The sequence below is a fragment of the Rhipicephalus sanguineus genome, chromosome 1 (assembly GCF_013339695.2).
Source record: "Rhipicephalus sanguineus isolate Rsan-2018 chromosome 1, BIME_Rsan_1.4, whole genome shotgun sequence".
Taxonomy (NCBI): domain Eukaryota; kingdom Metazoa; phylum Arthropoda; class Arachnida; order Ixodida; family Ixodidae; genus Rhipicephalus; species Rhipicephalus sanguineus.
Window position 1 is genome coordinate 221,256,782 of NC_051176.1, and position 23,974 is coordinate 221,280,755.

General features: G+C 45.6%; 1 protein-coding gene across 1 annotated transcript in view; it reads left to right on the forward strand.

Moving 5' to 3' along the window:
* LOC119372661 (adenylate cyclase type 2) overlaps window positions 1-23,974 on the forward strand; it is a 597,485-nt gene that overhangs the window by 540,789 nt on the left and 32,722 nt on the right. The window contains exons 9-11 of the mRNA XM_037643118.2: window positions 6,548-6,680; window positions 7,615-7,770; window positions 23,884-23,942. Of these exons, the coding sequence (XP_037499046.1) occupies window positions 6,548-6,680; window positions 7,615-7,770; window positions 23,884-23,942 (348 nt within the window). The remainder of the gene's footprint in view (window positions 1-6,547; window positions 6,681-7,614; window positions 7,771-23,883; window positions 23,943-23,974) is intronic.

Genomic DNA, 23,974 nt, shown 5'->3' on the forward strand with positions numbered 1-23,974 from the left:
AGCACGTGTTAAATCGCATCAATGAGTGATATGTTTATTCTTCATCGCATTTACGTCGCATATCTTTAATTGTTGTATCAGTAACCGCCGGTAACTGTGGTTACAAGTCAACATGGCAGCGCCCATGCAGACGCGACCGCCCGCTTCGATCCGAAGTTGCGCTTGTTACTTGCCCACAGCGCTGACAGCAAGAAATAAATGGCGAAATGAGCCATCGCTTTGCGCCATCCGATGACGACGACAAAGCAGCAGGTACGTTTTGTCGTTATTGGCGAGATCAGACTTTTGTTTAGCCACGCCCGCTAAGCCTAACGGGCCGAGCATTTGATATCGGTTCATGAAAATAGCGCGACACAGTCACGAATGCATTGCTGTCGAAGCGTCAGGACATGAATCTAAAGCAAATACAAGCGTCAGTTTGGAACTTACGGGCCGAAAAGCGCACGACGACGACGTGATTAATTCCAGGCTGACGGCACAGCGTCGATTGGTGCATCCATGTTCTCCTTTTTTTTTTTTTTTTTTGCCGTCTGTTCGCTTTACACGCACAACGCGGGCGCGCAGACGCCACGGGGACGCTGAGCGGACGACGCGGCTCGGATGAATACATCGCGAGGGATTTTCGCCCTTCCTATTGGCTAAGGGGCCCTGTAGCCTCTACAGCGCTGAAGGGAACTTCTGAGATGGTCTACAGTATGTGTTTTTGTTCTTTTACTCGGTGTTAATCATATTATAATATTTTGGAGAGCAGCCAATGAAGCACGTAAATATAACAAGAAACAGCCGTAGAAGACGGCACGTCGCTACACCACTAATGAAACACCAATGAAATTTTATTGGACACACAAACGATATAGGTGTAGCTACGAAGTCATTAAGTACGCGCAGCAGACACGAGACAAGCTAATTACGTCAAGAGAAACCGCTTCACACTTTCGACAGCCGTGTTACTACCAAAATCTTGGAGGACGCTTGAGCTTCGCCTTCAAGAGTAGAACGCGATAGCGTAATCTGGCCCTTTTCGCATCGCCTTCTCAATCGCTAGTCTGGCTTCGCGTCTCGGTGAACACCTAAACCGTGCCGCAAGGAATGGAACGCCTGTGCGCCTGTAAATTGGCCCTTCTAAACTATCCTAGAATGCCTACTGCAACTACAGTTCGGAGGTGCCCACTACGACACAATTGTTGATAGTGACAATTAGTTATGGCTGTGTGCTTTGTAATTAGTGGGCCTTTAAACCAACCACTCGTTGCGTAATTCACATGTTTTGACGCCTAGAGTGATTCTACGCTTCTGCCACGCAATATTACACGTGTAAATGACACTCCTCACACTACATAGCATTCATATAGTGGTTTTCCGAAGAAATTTCGTGCAAGGGGCTGGCTCTGGGGCAGAACACCTGCTTGCCGCGCAGATGTGCTCGGTTCGATTGCCACTCGAACTAAATGTTTTTTTTTATTATTTCTTTATTTGCATCTATCTCGGAGTTTCGCTCACGGACAACGCTGATTTTTCGCTCACAGCCAGCGACGCCGAGACCGCAATTTCTGCGAAACGAACTCTTTAGCGCTTTCGCATTAAAACTGTCAAAAATCCCAGGCAGCTGTTAATTACCGATGGAAGCGGACTCTCTATCATATAAAGTGACTGCGACTTGGCTAATGCACACTTAGTTGCCACATACAGCATGATTCGGGTGACTCGCGAGCTACCTGAGCCTTCTGTGTCCGAAAAAATTATGGGGCCGAATTCGCAAAGCTTTTCGTTCGTAACTGCTCATTTCGAATGGCCAGTCGACTTCGCTAATGATATGTCCAGTGTCAGGACTGGATGAAAGTTCCTCTTACGAACAATTCTCGCGTAAGAAGCTTTTGTGAATACGGACCTCTGCATATTTGTGAACAGCACAAAACAACAATTTCCGTAATCATTCGCAATGTGTGAATCTGTTGAAGCATTTAATAATGTGTCATGTTTCTTGAGGCAACCGTTGATGCATGTATCTTTTCCCTCATATATTTCCCCTCATATATTTTTCAGCTAGATACGGGAACCATGTTTGACCGGCCGTAGTGGTCTAGCGGCTATGGTGTAACACTGCTAAGAACAAGGACGCGACTTCGATTCCCGACCAATTTGGTGGCATTTCGAAGGGGGTGTCTGTGCTCGTTTCTGCCCGAGTTTGAAGGTAGGGGTTTACTTGCGTGCAATGTTGTCGGGAAGGCTGATTGCTTTTCCTAATGTTCCACACACAGACACGTTAATTAATTAATCAATCAATTGTTTAGTTAATTACAATACTCTAGAAAAACTTTCATAAGTTGATACGTATACTGGCCGAACCGACGTGCCAGCGCGACTTCTATCCAGTGTTATGCGTATCACGAGGAATGGCACAAACCTCGTGGTTCTCTGTTTCTGCATTACGAAATTAACGAGTTTTATGACGAGTTTTATATCTTATGACGAATCTTCTCGATTTAGTCGGTGATAACTGTCGTGTGGTACATTTCGCGAGCTGCAGCCACTGGCAAACTTGATTAAATATTTATCAGCTTATCAAGCTTCAGCGGACACAAGACTACATTTGACTTATTTTCAAAGTCGGTACATTTAGGTCGAGGTCCTTGTAACCCGAACAGAAATTATGGCAAACGAAATAGGCAGCGCCTATCAGTTTCTTGTCTGTGATTTGCACTTTCTTAGATCTTTTAAGTAAGTTACTATGTCTGCGGCTCGGTATCGTGTACAAAAAAAATTTATCCACAAGATTTTGCGACTTGAGTCCAGGATGCGTTTGCGGGCACGTGGATTAGGATATACATCTTCTGCTAAAATGTCCACAACACGACACACAAGTACAACATTCATGACGTCATTTAATGGCATTATATCGCTTGCCCTACAGTCTCTGAAAGATCCTATAGGTGCGTGACTAACACACAGATTGCAATAGCGAGCATTAATGATTCTCAACGGATTTTTTATGTAATAATAACTGTTGGGGTTTAACGTCCCAAAACCACGATATGATTATGAGAGACGCCGTAGTTGAGGTCTCCGGAAATTTCGACCACCTGGGGTTCTTTAACGTGCACCTAAATCTAAGCACACGGGCCTCGAGCATTTTCGCCTCCATCGAAAATGCCGCCGCCGCGGCCGGGATTCAATCCCGCGACCTGCGGGTCAGCAGTCGAGCACCGCAATCACTATACCACCGTGGCGGGTGAACGGATTTTTTGAAGCAAGCGATATCTTCGGCAATTATTGGGAACATTTTTATCTCATGAAAGCTGACTGTCTGTAATTTACCTTCACGAGACCTTTTGTGTTGTCAGTATATTTTGTATCCGTATGACTGGACTTTGGTGAACTTTAGTGTTGTTATATGACTGGACTTCGCACTCGCGCGCGCGCGCGCGCGCGCGCGTGTGTGTGTTTGTGTGTGTGTGTGTGTGTGTGTGTGTGTGTGTGTGTGTGTGTGTGTGTGTGTGTGTGTGTGTGTGTGTGTGTGTGTGCGTGTGCGTGTGCGTGTGCGTGTGTGTTTGGCCTGACTTTAACACTGGGCGTTTGATTTATACAATATGATCTTAAATGCGATTTTATCTCTTATTTTTTGTCTGTTGCTTTTTTCAATATCCTATGAAAAAAAAGTTGCCGGTCTCGTATAAAAACGCCAACATCTTCTAAACATCTCATAATAAAAAAAACAAAGCCAGGCACTTCCTTAGGGTTTAAAACTTGAAAAACAAATTTAAAGGTATCGTTTGAAAGAAAGTAGAAATTGTATTTACGTATACAGCAGAATGGGAATTCCTCTTTATAGTATATACACGGGTGTAAACAAGAGTTTGAAATAGTTCCGTACGTCAGATAGCAGTGACTTCAATTCTTTAATGGAATGTTTTTTTTTTTTTTTTGCCAAAAATGCAAGCAAGAACATCCGTACGGCACCATGTCCCCCTCGCCAGCGTGTGTTTTCTGACTACTGACTTGGCCAGCTGCTTCTGACAGCTGCTTTCACATATAGGATGCGCTCAAGCATTGCACTCAAAAGAGTTCACGCCACGCGACGAACCACGTTCCATTTTAGATTTACGTGCAAAGATGGGCCGCGGACTAGCTGAAAAAAGAAATGTGTGTTATCATGACTCAGCTAGGTCTCGGTTTTGAATACAAACCTCTTGAAAAGCATTGCACCGCACCATGTTCGCCTAAGCTATAAAGCACTAGCCGCCTTTATTGACAAAGGCAGCACCCTCGAATACACAACTGCACTTATTAGTCAGGGAACATTAGTCAGCCAGAGACTTAACATGCCAAGTTTCAGGATGATTTAGTTGAGCCAATGTGGCCAAAATACGAAAAAACACTTTGAAATCCGTGACACTGCCATCGGAAACTCCGGCGGTAATTTTAAAAGTGAGACTATATTGACGTTGATTTTCTGATCTTTTAATACGCCTATGGTGGTGAAATTAACGACACTGCAGTTCTCACAGTATAACTGATCAGTCTAAGCTAATTTATTGCGTCGCTTTAGTGTCCCTTTAAATGATGAGCGCGGCGTCCGCATTTCTAGAAACATGCGGAATTCGTAAACGACTGTGTACAGTGCCTTGAGGGCATAATACAGAATGCCAGGTGGCTGCAATGAATATCTTCCGCCACCTTATTCCCTCCCTCCACACCCCGCTGGCATCTCTCATAGCTCCATATTTTGGAACGTTTAACACTAATTTCAATGGCATACATTTACTATGAATGACTACACGCTATGTTGGGCCAGTTGGTGCCTACAGTGCATAGCTGGTGGGCGTTCTTTCTGTTCCTTCTTTTTAACAGCGAAGCTGTCGTAGCCAGCCGTAGTTTTTCTGGTGTTGCAAAGAACTCCACAGGGGGGTATGTGCCACAGGAATTGGACAAGCCCCGCTACCGAGTACAACAGGTGCGAGCGTTGAACGAAAACTCTGCTCGGCGATGTGGAGCACGTGAAACACGCGAAAGAGAGAGAGAAAGAAAGCAATAGAAAAGAAAGAGAAAAATAGTGAGAAATAAAGGGAATTAAGACATAAAAAGATAGAAAGACAGAGAAAGACATAGCAAAAAAAAACACACACGAAAAGATAAAGAGATGAATAAAAAGAAACAAAGAAGGAGGGAGAGAGAAAGAAAGGGAAGTAAGAGAAATAAAGAGAGAGAGAGAAAGAAATAGAAAGAGGAAGAAAGAAATAGAAACAAAGAGATACAGAAAAGGGACACAAGAAGCAGACAGAAAGAGAGAAGAAAGGAAGAAATGAATAAAGAGAAACACAAGGAAGGCCACCCGGCTGCGCTCTTCCTTCAGGCTTGGCACCACCACAGTGCAAACCTGCCTTAATTTTTTTTCTTCTCGTTCGTAACCTTGTTCGTAATCTTTCAAGTAGCTATGAATGACCAAACTAATATTTAAAAAATTAAATAAAAATCGCGGGGTCCTTTATACATTCGTCTAAGACGACTCGAAGGCGATCGAACGCCATACGGCGGAGCTTTACCGTGCGTTTTATACCGTGCACCCATACATAGCGTGCACCGTGCACTTTATATCAACATCCAACGTTCACTAATTAACTGTCACTGATGTAACCTTCACAGACTAATTTTCACTAATTACCTCGGTATTCACTCGCTTTGATCACCGTATAATTAACTTTCAACGATTAACTCTCGCTGATTAACTTCTTGCTTGATTTGCTTTCATGATAATCTACACGTATAGAGCTAGTTTTCACTCGCTTTTGAATGGCTTTGGCTACCCTAGACGTCAGTAAGCCGATTTACGCGAACGCCGCTTTTTATATACTCTCCAAGCGGGCGTCGCCTCACCGCGGAACGCTTTCCACGACGTCTGCTGCGCCAGGGGATCGTCTTCCTTTATCTTCTTGTTTATCGCCTCAGTTTCACGCTTTCACAAAGACGAAGTGAGAGTCACGTGAACGTCGATTTTTTTTTTTTTTTTTTAATCACGCGTACTCCGCGAAGTCGTAGTGAACGCGCAGCTCGAGCGCACGATACACGAGGCGCCTGGTTGGTTTCTTGTGATTCATGTGTTTATTTGAACCCTTCTCATGAGGCATATAAGGTTCTCCCCTTACTAATTAATTTATAATTAATTTCTACGACGAGACAGCGTCGGTGTCTGTCGCAAAATATTTCCTCATCCGCAGCAGTCACTCTTCTCCCGCCTCCGAATCCCCTCGCAACCACGTTCAAGCACTTCTATGGCTGCAGTGAAAGGCATACATGACGAGCTTTCTTGCAGTCTGAGATACCTCAGACTTCCGCAAGGCAAGACAGCCAAACTCAATTAAGATGTTCTAAGAAAATTTTGCACTCCAGTACCCACATCTACAAAAAAAAGTTTTTACGCTATATCCGCATTTAAGAGCAGCAGCCTGTCCATAGAGATGCTGCGAAAACAAATAGCGATTATACTAACTAATACAATTGTGAATTCGAGCTGAGATGTTATTCTATATTTATTTCTCAACCACTATTGCAGACGCGTGCACATCACAAAGGCCACGTACCACCAACTGGACGGGAAGTTCGAGACCGAACCCGGAAATGGCCACCAGCGGGATCAGTACCTCGCTGAGCACCAAATTGAGACATTCCTCATCGCCCCACAGAAGGTGAGAGTCCTAACGGTAGTCTTTCGAAACATCCTGGTTGTCTCCCAACCTTGTACAGCAGCTGTGACGTTATGTGTGTGCGTGTGTGTTCCCCTCTCTTTCTCTCTTTCTTTACTCTTCTTTCGATCTCCCCCATCCCTTCCCCCTGTACAGGGTAGCATACCGGTTATGCCAAACTGGTTAACATCCCTGTCTTTCCTCTCTCCCGTTTTTCTTCTCTCTTCTTCTTTCCAAAAGCCATCGAGATAGCACCAAAGTTCTCTCAAAGTTTGTTAAAGTACCACGAGGTTCTTCTCAAGGTGAGGTCTGAGTCTCTAAATGTAACGAGGACTTCACAACTGTTGGTCGCTGTAACTGAATATATCGCATCGTAGGGATCAGAATGTATGGTTTCTGAGCCTTCTAGACAGATCAAGGTTTGATGTTGAGTCAGCTTAAGCTATCAAAGTAGGCAGTGGGAAACTCGAGTAAAACCGCTATGAAGTCTTAGAGTGCTGCCTGCGCAGGATTTAATCCGCTTCCATACTTAAGCTACCCTAAGCCTTTTTCAACCCACGCCTAATCTTTTCTCCCGAAAGCTCCGCAGAGCGGAACGCCGGCCGGTACACCCATGAGTGGCCGATTCACCACTCATGGGTGCAGCTAGGAGTGGCAAACCAGAGCCGTGTTCCGAACCCCGAACCCTTCTTGAATTGTGCCTACCTTAATAAAACGCCTCCGTGCCGCTTACTACATGACCTAGGATCGGGCCCCTTATACCTCCCGAACGCTACCTCCTGTTCATGGAAGGTTTCTGTCTAAGCTGAGTGTCTTATATATACGTGGCTTGATTCAGTCGTACGCTGAAGGTAAACACCTTCGTAGGGTGCACCAAGCAGAGAACTTCGTCGTTGCTGTTTCCGCCAACTTTCTCTTTCCTCTCGGTCTCTCGCAGAAAGATACCTCCGAAGAGAGCCCGCATACGGTTCATGAGAACAGCAACCGGCATCGGTCCACCTCCAAGATGTACAAGCACGTCGAATGCTGGGGCGCCGACAAGCCGTTTGCCAACATATCCGAAACCACCCTGGCCAAGAACGTCGGTCTGACGGTAAGCACACCAAGCATGTTACAGAGGCCGCTATGCACTGCCTCTGCAACTACTCGCGAAGCAATTGCTTGCAGCAAGAAAATATCTGCGTCAGCTTTCTTCCGTCGTCTTGTGTATATTGTTAATGTACATTACCGTTGAGATCTTCACGTAGAGCTAGCTTTTTTTGGCAACTTCGCTACCTAAACTGGTTATTACACTGCGCGAAGAAGTAATGTTCTATGGAACCAATATGAATGTGAAGCCACTCAAATTGCACCCTTAACGAAGCTGAAAAGGGGTGTAGATGAAGTTAGTAAACTGAACAAGAGATTTTAATGTCCTTGTTAGCGCGGGCTGATTGGCACGGTCATAATTTATTACTAACGGAAACGTGGACACTTTTGGGCAGTTAAAGAGCGATAGTTGACAGCGTGACCTTTAGAGAAACATTTATTCTCGTCCTTTCTGTTACAAAGTAGGTTTTAACTCTCTTCGGTGTCAGGCGACGAAAAGTCGTCGTCACGCCTTTGTGGTTTTGACGTTGTGACATTGTTACTGCTTTGCACAATAAATGACTTGAGGACGCCAAGATTATAATCTTGGATTAATAATACGATGAGTAATTTAGCTACGTCATTGACTGATGAATACCAATATTTCTAAAAGAGTAAATGCCCAGTCGAGTGCTAAATTCTTTTTTTTTAATTCGTCTTACCTTTTCTTTAATTGTCACAGCACTTCCAGAAAGATCAGAAAATGTATTATACGTATAGCGACTTCCACTTAGGTGAAATGAAAGACCGTCTGTGCAGTGAAGCTTTGGATGGTACTTAACTATTAGGGACATTTGAAGACAGTTGGAAACTTTCCGTTACGGTGTCGGCTGCCTCTTCCCAATCTTGTCATGCTATAGTAGTTGGTGACTTCCGCTCCCTCTGGTTGGATTTCTGTCTTTTTCGCTCATTGCTCGTTGGACGCATATAAATGCAGCTAAGAATGACCACAAAGAGTAATACGTAGTAAGCCGTCGTGGTGAAACGCAACAGCGAAAGTCGTACCCCTTTCTTTTATTTTTGTCTACGCGCTTGGTATTAGTACTTTAAGCAATAAGCCGAGTGCCAAAGAGTGCGGACTTTCGCACAGTCTCCATGCTTCCAATATATTTCGCAAGCGCCTCATAATTTTCTCTGGCACCCCTCATCAATTCCTGATGGTATTTTGGAGTTGGCCAATAAATGTTGTTGGTATAGTGCATCCCGGACATGTGGATTTGGTTGAATGACATCCCACTGTACAAACAAAAAGCGAAAGCGAACTAAGAGCTCGGTACGCTTCCAAACAGTTCTCTTTCTTTTTTAAATAGGCAGTCGCGTGCACACGAGGCACTTACATATATACCAAAGGTACGGAAAGGAGAGACAAGCCATATTTTAATCCAGACACAGCGGCTAGAGCGCAAGCTGGAATGAGAAATAGCATCGTTTAAGCAGTGGCAGGGTCGTAACTTACGCTCATAAAGGACGTTCGAGACACTGTTTACTCGGAAGAAAAGCGACGTACATGCATCACCGAAGCCGTACACTTCTCGGCCTCTACGTAGCTATTTTGTCTACTCCTAAAATCTACAGCCTGGTCACATAAATGCTGTGGGATCTCTCTCTCGCTCAAGGAACAACGGACACAGTGCACCATGGTGCAAACGAACAAATGGGCATTTATCTGTACCTTTTACAGAGCAAGCCCGCCTGCCGGATTATACAAATCATAACATGCCAACGTTTACCTAGTGATCCCGCTAGCCTAATTCTACGACCAATACCAATGTGGCACACACAAAGCAACACGATGCGGTGTCGACGATGTTCGTCCCACTACGGGAAGGAGTCCGTGGGGATGATCCGCGGAATCGCCCCCACGGAGCTCACGGGAGTCCACCGCCCGCGACCGAGCGCAAGGCGGCGCACGGCGGCGACCACGCCATGGCCAGCGCCCCGCTGGACACGTGGGCGCATGTGGTTATAACAACTTTACAGGCGGTACGACCACCCCTCACTACGTGCATTGTATACCTATATTCTGGGTATTTTAAATGCGAGCAAGCAATTCTACGTAACTGTTCGTAAGCATGCTCTTAATTATATTTTGTTTCTTTTTTCTACATATTAGTAGCCAATTCAGCGTACTAGTGAGCTGTCGCCATCTTGTAATTCGATGCAGCAGCAAAGTGTGGTTGGTAGGTGAATGAAGGGCAAATGAAATGCACTGAGGTCCTACGCTCGAAGACGTTCTTATGAGTGTCAGTAAAAGTAAGCGAAACCAGGGTTCACGATCAGACGAAATGAAACATTCAATTTGGTTTGAATCTCACTGTGGGAGTCTTGGGGACGCCTCTTGTATGGTCGTAAACATAGGCGTACGCAGGGTTCCCTTTCAGGGGGGGGGAGTCATCGCGGCGCCCCCCACCCTCCCTTTTAAGTCAATGTATGGGGCAGACTTTGCACCCCCCTCTTCTTAGGTGACTAGGGGGCTTGAGGCGAATCTTGCCTCCAGAAGAGGCATCCCTTTTCTTTCACTCGTGTTTCGCAATAACGCTCTCGGACTGATGACGCATACTTAATTAGTTTTCACATATGTAAGCCAGAGCAATTATTTTCACGAATAAATTACTATACCTTTATTTGAAACGGCTCATAGTACTGCACTTGCCTAACTCAGTGTGAAAAAAAATGGAAAAATATTCTAAGTGAGACAGCATTGTGACTTTTACAGCTGCAAGTTGTTTGCGCGATCGGTACAGGCGTTATATTGTTGCTCAAGGTGTAGCTGCGAACACTCTGTAACGCAAACGCACACACGCTAATTCTGGAGCTGACCATTACCATGCCAGAGAACTTTGGCTCATAAAGATTTTTTCCCATCGTCTGCAGCCGCAGCATATAGCGCCGTATGGTATAGATTGTAACACTAAAATTAGCTGGGGCGCCGACATATATAGCCGCAACATATAGCGCCGTATGGTACATATTCGAAGACTAAACCTAGCTCTCGATCGTGGGCGCGCGTATTAGGTTGCGGCCTGTGGGTTACACAGCACAGCAACAAATCTATTGTTGTCCCTGATACTAGGAAAAACGACGACGCGCTTGTGACGTGAGTCCGTACTTTTCGAACTCATGTTTTAAAGCTTTGTTAAGTTCGTAATAAACAAACACTTGCCCACAACTATCATATTTATAAATGTGCGCACCGCTAATACATATGACATTTTCGCAAAGTGACATCTCCGCGCCTTTGTTATCTGTTAATGTTGTGTAGCAAACTACATGAGCGGCGCTACATGCACAAGAGAGCAATAACTAAACGATATATCCAGCACCGCGCTCTCCATCGGTGGGGCGAGACCGCCACCTCAAAGAATCATTCGTTTCCGGGCAAGTGAAATTTTAGTCCTAATGTTTTTCTGGTTTCTCCTGGTAGTTGCTTTCATCATCTGAAGCTTTGCAATCGTTAAGAGAAACGCGCTGAAGGGACTGCTGCTAGCGTTCACGAAAGCACACGACATTGGCTTGTTCCATAGCCACCGTATGTACAGCGGCGCTCAATATGACTTGCAACACGGGAGCGCGTGGCCTCATGAGTTCATAGATTACGCATGGCTTCAACTTGTTTTCATTTCAGCAACTAAATGATAATTTATGATTTGGAATCATCCTCGAGTGCGAGAACAGCGTTTAGTTATGGAAACAAGGGCTAGTGGAAGCCATGGGCCGTCTTTGAACTCGTGAAGCCACGCGCTACCGTGTTGCAAGACGTTGTTGAGACGATGAAGAACCAGACAGTAAGAGCGATCGCACGCTATAAACTAAATTAAAAATTCAAGTAGAAAAAGGAACACAGTTGGAATACAAGACTAAATGAACAGAGCGGGAGATTACACGCAGGCAGTCGGTCTGGAAACTGTCGCAGGAGATTTCGGGAACAGACTTGCGCAGTTTTGTTTTTTCTGTAGAGAGGTATAAAATAAGTGCAACAGCGCAATTTTCCGTGTTCTGGGGTCCTTCTAAGCGTATATCTGAGATTCTAGTGTCCTTGTGTGCGGTGAGCTCTCTCCTAATTTTATTGGACAGTTCTCTTAATGCGCGCAAGCTATGAGTAGATCCACCGTTGCCACTGCGTGGGTGTGACGTTCAAAAAGTGTCTTTTGCGGAGCGCGGAATACCCCGAGACCGGAAACCTCTAACAAAACGAGGCCTGATAAGTTCACAAATCTCGGTTCTTCCAAGGTACCTCATATAACGCGGCTTAGCAGAATCACATTCACTATAACAGGAAAAGAGCGATCATCTCTCGTTTTGTTACTACAGTTCAAGAACAATGTGTCGTCACTCATTGTCGGCAGCGGTGGAAGAAAAATGGTTCTTTAATTCTCTGCGATTGAACACGGTTGCGTTAGTAACTGTCAGGTTCCATTAGCCTCCAGCGGAAAGCTGTAGGCATGCTGATTTGGGGCGAGGGTCTTGAACATAGCACTTCTAAAAGCACGCCTGTGCATGTGTAATTTGTAGATTTCTCCTGCAATTATCCCCAGTATAACAGTTCTGCGAATATGCAATCACGACGACGTTGTCTCTCTGCAAGGAGGCTGTCATAATTTAGCGAGTGGTACATAAGATACAACGCAAAAAAGGCCGCGAAGAGCTCGTGCGCGTGCGCACTGTGCACCCAATTAGTTCTATCCTCTTTCCTATACGGCTCTGCGTGCGTGCATGCTTAGCCTTCTCGCGCTGTTATATCCCTTTCAGTCACGAATTATGATGCACTGTCTGCAAATGCATCAAATTTCCATGGCATGATTTCAAGGCACTCAGTATCACATTCCAAGAAATAAAATGAAGGAATGTGTTGTTTTGTGCGAGTTACAGTAATTAATGATAATTAGCGTGTAATTAAATATCTAATTATTCTGAAATCAGTCAGCTTCAATCCTTGCGTAAAAGAAATCAACTATTAGGCTCAAAATGCATGCACAGTTTGTTTTTCGGTTGTATACTTTTCGAGCGAAGAAAAAAAATACTCTTGACGTTGGTCCTGGAACGTCGCACGTCGAACGATCGTCGAACATGGTAGTGTCTCTAGCAAAGTGACCATCTGCAGCAATATACAACATACTGAAGGTAAATAAGCGCTAGTTGTCCACTCAGGAAGCCTGCACGAATGTGCACACTAAGTTTCAGGTCATTTAAAGAAACACGAGGTGCGTGATGCGACTTTGAATTTGATGTGTACAAATGTACACACCGTGACTGAAAGGGATATGCTGCACGATCCACAATCCCTTATACACCAAAGTTCAGGCCCAGGACTTTGATGCTGTTCATCGAACCATTGTTAGTTATTAACCCCAATTATTGATGGTTCGATTATTAACCTAGTTGCCGAGCGGTGGAGTAGTGTGCTCTTCTCCATGTTCGAGTGCACTATTTGGTAATTCGCTTTCGTTTTCTTTTACCCGTTTGCCGTCATGACTTGGAATCCAGTGAAATGAACTTTTTTTGCAGTGAGTTGACGAAACGCGTGTTAGTTCATTAGATTTCTGGATTATCTTCGTGGGCGCGCTTTTCACCTGAATATTGAATAGAAGTTCGAATGCAGAGTGCGACTCTGCGACAACTACCCATTCATTTATTTGGAGGCTGACCTGCCGTGGCAAACATTGACGCTTTCCAAATTGCTTACAGTTCTGTCGCCGTTGGTGTGATAACACGACGGCGACGCGATGCGCCGTATGTGTATCCACTCGCTTGCGCCGGCATGCTGCATGTAGTACATTCGAAACAGCATAACTGCATCGAAACAATGAGTGAAACTCCTGTCTCGTTACTCGTCTATCGATGTTTGCAACAAAATTTAGGCAGCTTCGCATTAGTGGCACCAAGCCTGAAGGAAGTGCGGAGCTGGGCGGCCTTCTTTGTTTCTCTTTAGTTTTCTCTTTCTTCCTTTTTTTTCTCTTTCCCTTTTTTCTGTCTTTTTTTCTCTTTATTTCTATTTATTTACTTTCGTCTCAATCTATTTATTTCTTGCTCTGTCTAATGTTCTTCACATTTCTTCCCTTATCTCTCTGTCTCTATTTCTCGCTTGCATCCTCTTTATTTCTATCTTTTCCTCTTTTTCTATTCTTCTCTCTCTTTCTTTGATACTTTCTCTCTTTCTCATTCTTTCTATGTTATGCCTTACTCCTTTCCCTCCTCTTCACCCACACATCTCTGCAAATCACCCTCACTTCCCTTTCCCACGCTCTTGCTATACTATACTGTACTATACAAGCAGTGGCGTACCCAGGGGGGGGGCACACCGGGCCCGTACTCCCCCCCCCCCCAAATTTTCTTTTTTTTTTGCCACGGCATAGAGAGCACAAAATGACACTCGACCACATATCCCTGCCCGGCCCCTACTTCAAATCAAGCAGGTGCCCCCCCCCCCCCCCCCCCCCCCCCCCGATTAAAATTTCTGCCTACGCCCCCGTATACAAGGCGATGCTATGCTCTGCTAGCGTGTCTGGATAGCCAAGTGGTTACCGATGCTCACCTTCGAATAGTGGAAACGCGTGTTCGAATTCCGCCTCGCCAAGAATTTTTCTGTTTCTTTTTCTTCCTATCTTTCTTTCTTTCTTTCTTTCCCTCTCTCTGTACTCGTTCTCTCTCTCATCAAATTATTGAATCTCGCGCCGGAGACATCGCCGCACGTGTTCTGGGAGCGAAGCAGAAGATGAAGAAGACGAAGAGAGCGCGTGCCGGTTCATGATGAAGACCACTTCTGTTTCCGACAGACAAATTACGCCGAGCTTAAACAGCTGCGCTGTTAAAAACTCGCAACTATATATATCCACGGCGCTGTAGTTCATCACTGTGTTGAAATGAAAAAAAAAATTGTGGCAGCTACGCACTAGTGATGTGAAGACTGAAGAAACGGTGGAGCTGGTGGCGTTGCTCTCCTCCTCACCCTCTTGCTATACTGTGCTATACATGGCTATTCTAGGCTTTACCCTTTCTCCTCACCCCCACCTCCATTTCCCACCCCCTTGCTCTACTGTACGATGGAAGGAACAGGAGAGAAAGGAAAGGCAGGGATCTTAACCAGTCGAGAATGCTACCCTACACTGGAGAAAGGGATGGGGGAGTTTTAAAGGTATAGAAGAGAGAGAGGGGGAGCACGCACGCACAAAGTCAGTCATGGTAACGCCATTAGTCTGTAACCGCCGGTGCAAGTCTGATGTCTTCAAGAAATTGAGCACTGCCTTCGTCGCCTCCACCCTCGATGACCCCGCAGGACGACATTCCAGAATGGTTTCTGCCGTCATCGGTCTGTGATCTATGCGAGCTAGAACGAATGCGAGTGATTTTCTCTGCGCATTGTAGCGAGGACAGTCGCAGAAGATATGTTGTAATGTCCCCTCGCTACCACAGTTGTCACAAAAGGGGTTGTCAGCCATTTTGATTCGCAAGGAGAATGACTTCATGAAAGCCACTCTTAGCTACAAACGGCAAAGCAGAGTGGCATCATTTCGGCGTAGTCGAGTAGGTGTCTGAAGACGCCAAGTCGCTGCCGCATAATAGGCAACGAACACGCCGACAATGCTGCTCGATCAGGTCTTCAAGATGACAGGCTCGAGACAATACCCTTATCAAGGACCGATACTGCTAGCCTACTTCGAGTGGCCGCACAAGAAATCCCTTTCTCCATTTAGAATACAGCAAGTAGACTGCACAACTAGCACCACTACTGTACTATGAAGGGCTATGCTACGCTAGTAGATGCTTGGCACATACCCGCTTTCTGTGGCGCATACCCGCCGAGTTTTGCGCGGATGACACACGGCTACTGTTTCTTTGGTCTATTCATATCGGTAGAACGCAAAATCTCTGGGCGCCACCTCGGCGCACGCTTATATACGCGCGGCGCTCCCCGTCACCTGACTGGGCAGAGCACCTGCTCGGAGTAGCTCCTTCCCGAGCATAGCGCGCACCTCGCAGGCATACCGCAGTGACGTCATGGCTAAGCGCCGCTTCTCCGGCTCTGCTCGCTTCTCGCTGGGCGTGGCGCGTGCTTTGCAGGTGACATCATGGCCAGGATCCGCCTCCGCAGGCCATCCGCCTGGCGGAAGAAGCCGCGAAGAGTCAAGACCTCATTGCCTGCTTCTAATCGCGTAGGTGCCGGCCCCCGTCGCCTAGGCCTGTGTGCCGGGGACGGGGAGTGGGGGCCTCCTTATCTGGCGGAAAATAAAGTTATCTTCATCATCCGCCTCCGCAACTGGACTATCTGCTCGCGGAGTTTCGTGCGGTCGATCACGGCAATACTTCTAGCAACGCGGTTTAAAAAAAAAAAAAGACGAAGAAAAACGGGAACCACTGATTCGTACTAACCGAACTGTTGACTTGGAAATGTAAAATACGTTATTTCAGCGCCAACACTTCCGATAGATTTTGTGGCATCGTAGTTTCATGGCTTTATGTGTAATATACAGCGTGAAGTTGCGGACAAACGTACAGGCCATGTCTTGTCTGACTGCCCCGTATAACAGTTGCACTACAGTCTTAGGGATCTAGGCGATTGTCCACTTTCGTTTGAGACAATACTTTAACGATGGCCCTTTCATACCTGGCCTTCAAAGAACAGCTTTCGGAGAAGTGAAAAGCTTGTTGATAAGTACGGACATGTACTAGAAATACTATTAGGGCGATTTCGTTCAGTAACTCGCATTCGCTTTTACGTTCCCTCTCTCTTTTTCTTTTTCCCCCTCTTGTATGTATTACTGTTTGCACGTGCTAAAGTGTCCTTTTTGTTATCATTGTTTATATTAAGGCCATTGTGACATATTAATATATAATATCTGGGGTTTAACGTCCCAAAACCACGATTTGATTATGAGAGACGCCGTAGTGGAGGGCTCCGGAAATTTCGACCACCTGGGGTTCTTTAACGTGCACCTAAAGCTAAGCACACGGGCCTCAATCATTTTCGCCTCCATCGAAAATGCAGCCGCCGCGGCCGGGATTCGATCCCGCGACCCATTGTGACATATTTCATAGAAGAGTAATGCAGTACCTGTAGACGCACTGCTTCCATCCTCTCCAGTCACATCTTCACTAAATCGTATACCTACCTAACACGATCCATTAAAAGCTATGTTTAAAAGGCCGTGTGCGTAAAGTATTTCTTCCAGAGCTACGCATAATCGGCACTCATTGGTTTAGTACCAGCACTTTATTAATGAAATAGTATTCAACGTTTATTCTGGGGAAGTATATTATTTTAGTCCTTTTCTTATTCTGAAGTTCGATGCTTCCCAATGGGCAGGCAGTAATTGACATAGTGTCCCAGGATCGTTGGCACTCAAACACTGGACGATATAGAGTGGCGACCAGGTTACAGTGGCGCGGCCTTTCCCTCCTCCTGAGTTTCCTTCAGCCAGGTGTTGTGCCACCGAGCCGTTTGGTCTCGAGGGGCATCGGCCGCAGCTCACGTCCGCAATTTCCGTCGCCTCGTCTCGCCTTTGGAGCCCTGCCGGCGCGAGAGCCGCTGTATCTGCACGTGCCCTCTGCGGGGACCTGGGGACAGGCGCGAAGGAAATCGCGGAGACACGGTCCGTCTGCAAGGAGGGCGGGAAGAACGCCGCCGAGAGAATGTCCGCCCCAGAATCAAGAGGTTCCTCATTTCCGCCTCTCGCGGGAAATACGACGCGTGAGCAGCTTTCGCGAAAAAAACTCGGCCGCGCAGCTCGGACGGCATTCGTAGCTTCTCCGCGCCTTCTTTCATCCTCACCACAGCGCACCCCAGCGGGGTGTATTTCGTCATCTTTTTTTGCCATGTGTCTACGGCGCGGAGGCAGCCAGCGGAAGCCGAGCTCTTTCTTACCGGTCTCGTTTGTTCGGTCGGCTAAGCTTGACAAGCGTCTGTCTTGCCTGGGAATTTCCCGCTTGGTTTGCGCAATTCCCTTCGGTCGCCTCTCGCAGACCAGCTCGGTTTAAAGAAGAAACTCAGTCGCCATGCGGATCACTGTATCACTCTTTGTCGGCGCCAACTTGTGGGAGGGAGCTGCCTTTATTATAAAGACCGTTCCTTTTCTTTGGTTTCCTTGCAAGGTAAAACAATTAGCTCATCGCTAAGTTTATTCGTGAACTCATCTATCATCCGCCGTTGTGTTCCAGACTAAAAATAACGACATTTCTTTAGTAATACGCGGAAAACGTGCATAGAGTGCAGCAAGGAAACCGCCCACATACCTGGCGCACTACGTAAGACGTGCGTTCCCCACAAGTGAAACCCCTTTCATTACGCAGAGCAACTAGACGGACACTGTACGCTCTTGCTAGAGTGGGCGTTTTCTAACAAAGATAGACTAAGCACCTCGCGAGCGTTACAACGCGTCCGAAGTAGAACATACCACGTGTTCGAAGGCTAAGGTAGTGCGAAATAAAGCTTCTGTCTTTTATTCCTCGCACAAACTTTTTATTTTGCTTTACTACCGATTTGTTAGCAATGAAAAAGTTATGGCTTGCATAAAGTACACACTGATAGCACAAATTGTATCATGTGGCAAGGCGAGGTATGCCTAGAGCAAGAAATGTTCGCACGAAAAAAAGAAAAAAAAGGAATAATAGTCTAAAGACATTTAGTGTCTTACGAAGATGTAAAGGAAACGGTGAACGCATTTAGCCTGGTCAGTAGCTTATGTGCATAAGAAATCTAGAGTCTGTGCCACCTTGGCCACTAAGCGTTAAAAAGCATGGCTGGATCGTAAATCAGCACGCGTTGCGATGTGATCATTTCAGAGGAGACACATAAATATTAAATTGTAATCTAAGTGTTACAATGCTGAGTTAATAAAGAAGTCAAGCAAGCTTCTGAACATCAAATACTGTTACCGTTATCAACCTTAGGAACCCCGGAACGTAAAAACATGGCTATGCGCTTATGTTATATCGGGTGTTCCATTTTTGTCATAATAAAAATAGTCAGCATTCCCTTGAAGCAGAGAGCTTAATTCTATTTCTTGAGCCGGATTACTCCAAGAAGCACACATTTCTTGAATTACATTTATTTCATAAGTACTCGGTGTGTGAAGTTCATTCACCAAAGAAGTAATTGCCATCGCAGTTTATACAGTAATCGAGAGGTTATACTCGATAATTTAGACGTTTGCTTTTCAGACTTTTCTTCGCGTTCCTCTCACCTTCTTTCTTCTAGTTCGTTTTCCTCAATAACATTAATTATATCATCTTACGTCATCGACGAGTGGTGTTCAACAGTAAATAACGCTTATTTACTATTGCCAACTAGAGGTGCACAAATATCCTACGTTGGTATCTGATTGAATCGCGTGCATGACTCACACCACGCGTTTTCTTTTTTTTTTCAGCACCCACTGTCCACGTATGGGCAATTGCGCTACGTGCCAGCACCCGACTGTTGGAGCTGCACCTACGTCTTGTTGTTCGAGCTAGAAGTGTCCCACTAGCCACCAAACCATTTTTTTTTTTTTTTACGCGAAAGCGTTTCTTTGTATGGTTGGCGAAAGCGCGTACCGCAAGAGCTGTGCCCGGCAAACACGTGGCCTCTTCCACCGGAACTAACTCCGGCACCAAAAACCGCAGCAACCATCTGCAGCCGATGCGGCGTTGCAGAAAGTAATACCCGCACCAAGAGGGGGAAGTCCCGACTCGAAGGGTAAAAGGAAGGCGAATAAGAATAGTCGGCGTGCCGCATAAGCGTGCAACACATGGACACCGACGTACCATCTACAAATTGAGCGCGCCCTTGTCCGCTGTACCAGTTGGCCTTCAACGCAACTTGGCAGAGCCATTTTGCAGCACCCCTCCGTAACAACAACCTAGCCAAAGCAAACGCTTTCGTGTTCTTGTGTCATCATAATATGTTTAGGGATCCTCTGCAACTTTCTTTTATTGCGATAGCAATTATATGGACAGTCTCGGCTGGATTTTGCCGTCGCCGTCGTCATGCACCGTATATGTATACGTATGTATATATATATAAAGGCCCCAAAGAAAAGTAACTCAGAAAAATGCTTCCGAAGCGCGGAATCGAACCAGGGACCTTTTGTTCCGCAGCGAGCGGCGCTATCCACTACGCCACGAAACGCAGATCCTCCACGTAGCTAACGGCGAGCGTTATATACACACCATTTAGCGCTGGACGGACTCAGAGACAGGAGGCGATAATAAGCGTTTCTTCATTACCAGCGAGGTGGCGCTAGGAGCCCGACGGGCGCATTTAAAAGTCGTCGGCGAGCTCGCTCGCTTCTTCTTATATTTGCGCATGGGAGAAGCTTGCCCTTCCGCTGTCTGCTCGCGCGGTTTTCTCGTGGCGAGGGGTAGAGGAATGTTTCACGCTTTCACCGCGATGTCCGCGCTCATGTTACAGCGCGTACGAATGTCACTCGAGCTCAGGGACGCCGCCAAACGAACAAACAGAAGATGAGCGCGAACTATCAAGTGTCACAGCTCCACACTTGAAGCACGCTAGTTTCCTTCGCTGCTTCGGCCCCCTTTGCAACAGAAGCGCTGTTCAAACTGAGAGTATCCATTGGCGAGCCTCACTTCGTATAGCATTAGTTCCTTGCTATCGCATTCATTGCTTCGCCCTTGCGGCGAAACTGTGACTTTTTTTTCTTTATTCACGAGTTATGCTGAACAGTTTACCTGTTTTCTATGAGCTCCTCCACTCTAAAACCACCCAAATCAAGTCACAAATTTTCTTAACATACCAAAAAGTCAAAAATGACAAAGGACTTCCATTATAAAATGTGCTATAGGACAATGAGCCGTACTACGTAGCCTACGCGAATATGAACCGTAATGTCTAAGAGTTATTTTCGCCTAATATTATTAATTTATCACCATGAGCAGATGACGAAGGGCAATAATAGCGTGAATATAAGAGATCGATTACATCATTTATGGGTCAAGACGGCAGTTAAGAGGAACAATGATCGAAATGCATCTTATTTTGGATCGTACTAGCAATGTTATCGAATGTTGAGTACAACGAGCATTGCGCGTAATATATTGTACAGCCCCGTTGGGATGCACAAACGTGCGCTTTTTTTTTCTTTTAACAGCGCAGCTGTTGAACCCGGGCATTGCTCCGTGACGCGCGAACAGAAATGATCATCATCATGAAACGACAAGCGTTCTTTCCATCTTCGCTCATAGAACACGTGCGCCGATTTGTCCGGCGTTGGATGCAATAACTATGGTGGGCGAGAGAACGAGTACAGAGAGAGAAAAGAAGAGAGAGAACGAAATAAAGAAAGAGATAGAAAGAAAGACAAACATAAATTCTTGGCGAGGCGGGATTCGAACCCGCGTACCAGCGATCAGAAGGCGAGCGTCGTGACCACTCGGCTATCGAGGCGCGCTAGCAGAGCGTAGCACAGCCTTGCGTAGTATAGTATAGCAAGGGGGTTGGAAATGGAAGTGGGGGTGAGGAGAAGAGAAACGGGGAGGGGAGAGAGTAAAGCGTAGCGTGGAAAGAATGCGAAAGAAAGGCAGAAGGAGAAAGAAAGAGGGAAGCGGACAGACAGAATCAAAGAAAGAAATAGACGGAGAGTGAAATAGATAGAAAGAAAGAGGAAGCAAGCGATAGATACAGTGAGACAGAGAAAGGAATGGAAATAAACACACACAAGAAAGACACGGAGGAAAGTGAGAGAAGAGAGAGGAAGAAAGAACGAGAAACAAAGAAGGCCGTCCAGCTCCGCACTTCCTTCATGCTTGGCACCAATAGTGCGAATCTGTTTTTTTTTTTTTCCTTTCCTATAAAGCATGCAGTTATTTTTTTATTTACTCGCGTTAAATAGGACAGTTGTAATACTCGAGTTTTATTACTCGAACAAGCGGATAGTACTTCCACGAGAAATCGGTAGAAAGACACATAATTCTAGAAAACGAGTTATTCGCCATCGAGCTTAGTTTAGGTTGCAGTAAGGCAACCTAAAGTATAATTGAAATGCGTCGCAATACTGGAGCTTTCGTAAAGATTATCGTGTACGTGCGTCTGCGTAAACTGCGAACTTTGCCTTTCTTCCTCGACTTTCAACCCCTTTTGCTCTTGCGATGTGCGCGGCAGCCAACCGGGCTCAGCCTCGCCCTCATGACCTCTCTTTTTCTCTGTCTTTTTACCTCTGTCGTTTGAGGATAAACTGTACAAACGCCGGACTCAATGCATTGACAACTCGCCAAACAAGGTGGAGAAGGCAATATTACTGTTCCCAATGTAACGTAGTGTAAAAAAACATAATAAAGGAGCTGATTCACATATTTAACCTTTGGCTGCAGCCAAGTTCATTAAAAGGCAAACAAACGCGTCACATCTCTGTTTTCATCATGTCCGCCGTAATATGAGACCACGCGTAAAAGAAAAAAAAATACTTAAAATCCGCAGACTTACGCCACGTGCAAGCAACGCTCGACACTTCTCTTATTTTCTTTGCCGTCGTTCAAGCACTGCGGAAGGCACCGACGGTGCGACACAGGGCGACGTTCTCTTCTCTTCACTGCGCACTTCACGCTGCGTTAGAAAGAAATAATGGTTCTGTTTTTTTTTTTCTGTCAGATTGCACAACTTTCCTTTATTAAACGTCATTCATAAACATAACTTCAATACTCTGCACGCGACCTAAATGAGTTGTCTACTCTCTAGACTCGAGTACGCGTAGATATCGGGCGCCTTTCAGCAGGAGCAGCAATTTTATTGCTTTTTTGCGCGTGTTTAGCTGACGGCTCTATTTGCAATAACGGCCCCTCACATCTCCCAATTTCGCCGAGTAAACCAATTTCCGAACAAAGAAACAGAGCAGCTGAAAGCGCGAAGTGAGCGTGTCCCGTCAAATCAAATCGCGCTTTTCTTTATTTCTTTATATATATGTATATTTTGTTTCCTTCACGAAGCGATGGTGACTGCGTCCTTCGAGCGCAGATGTTTGCTGAGTGATGCAACTAGCCCGAGAGGCTTGGCACCGAACAACGAGAGCCTCGCGTTCTTATTATGCTTGCCTGTCAGATGCCATCAGTGCAAGCGAAATCTTTAGGCAGCTGGGGTTCTCGCAGCCCAACAGACTTCCACGCCGAATCTATTTTTTGTGCGTCTACTTCTTATCAAATGCGCCTCTTACTTCTGTTTATGCTTGTGTGAACATCTCACGCGACGAGTGCATGCGTTGTTCAGCACCGCCGTATACGGTGTGCATTCTGCCTATCTGCGTTTTTCATCACACAGTCAAATAATGGCTTTTGTGTGTGTATGCGTGTAATTCGCATTCCGTAAACACAGCACAAGAGCTGCACCCTTGACACAGTGTCAGCTCTGTCGTCGTTGAAGTACTCACAAGAGCAAACCATCGTGAAATGAGTGTCTTTTTTTTCTCACTTCTTGGTGATAAGGCACACCTTAGAAGACACCCGAACTTCTATGCTCCTGTAAAAAAAAAAAAAATGTGGCACCCACTTGGTATGCTTCACTGACATCTGCAAATTAGGTTTCTTGAAGCGTTTCACGTCGTCCAATATTGCTCGCAAGAAAGCATGGAAGCATATGAGGTTGTTATTACTGGTGCTCTGCAGGCTCAGAATATTAAACGTGTCACGGTGAAGCGTTCCGCATTAACAGAAAGTAAGTAGGCTTCCTTGCGCTAAAAAATACTTGCAGAAAAGCCATAAGGAAATACGAACGGTGAATCAGCACGTCTGCAAATGTTATTTCGGGGCAAGTGCTTTAGTTTTGTGTGCACATAAGTAATAAGACATCAGATTTTTTAAACACAGAGACTTGAACTGCAAGCCCTAGTGACTCAATATCAAAGCTCGTATTAAGGGGCCGCAAGCTGTGACCAGGAGTGTTTATTTTGATGTGAACCTTACTTGTCGCTAATCAGTGCTGCATATATATATATATATATATATATATATATATATATATATATATATATATATATATATATATATATATATATATATATATATAATGTGTGTGTGTTTATTTACTTATTTTGTTTATATTTCGTGACTATCGCTATTATGGCGCCTAAACCCACGTGCCACAATCTTTTGTTTACAGAGCCTGGCTTTAATTGAGGCAAACCTCCTTCCCGATTCAGGAGTTCCATGGAACTTCAGGTAAGCTTCGTTTGTATCATCCACTTCGTAAT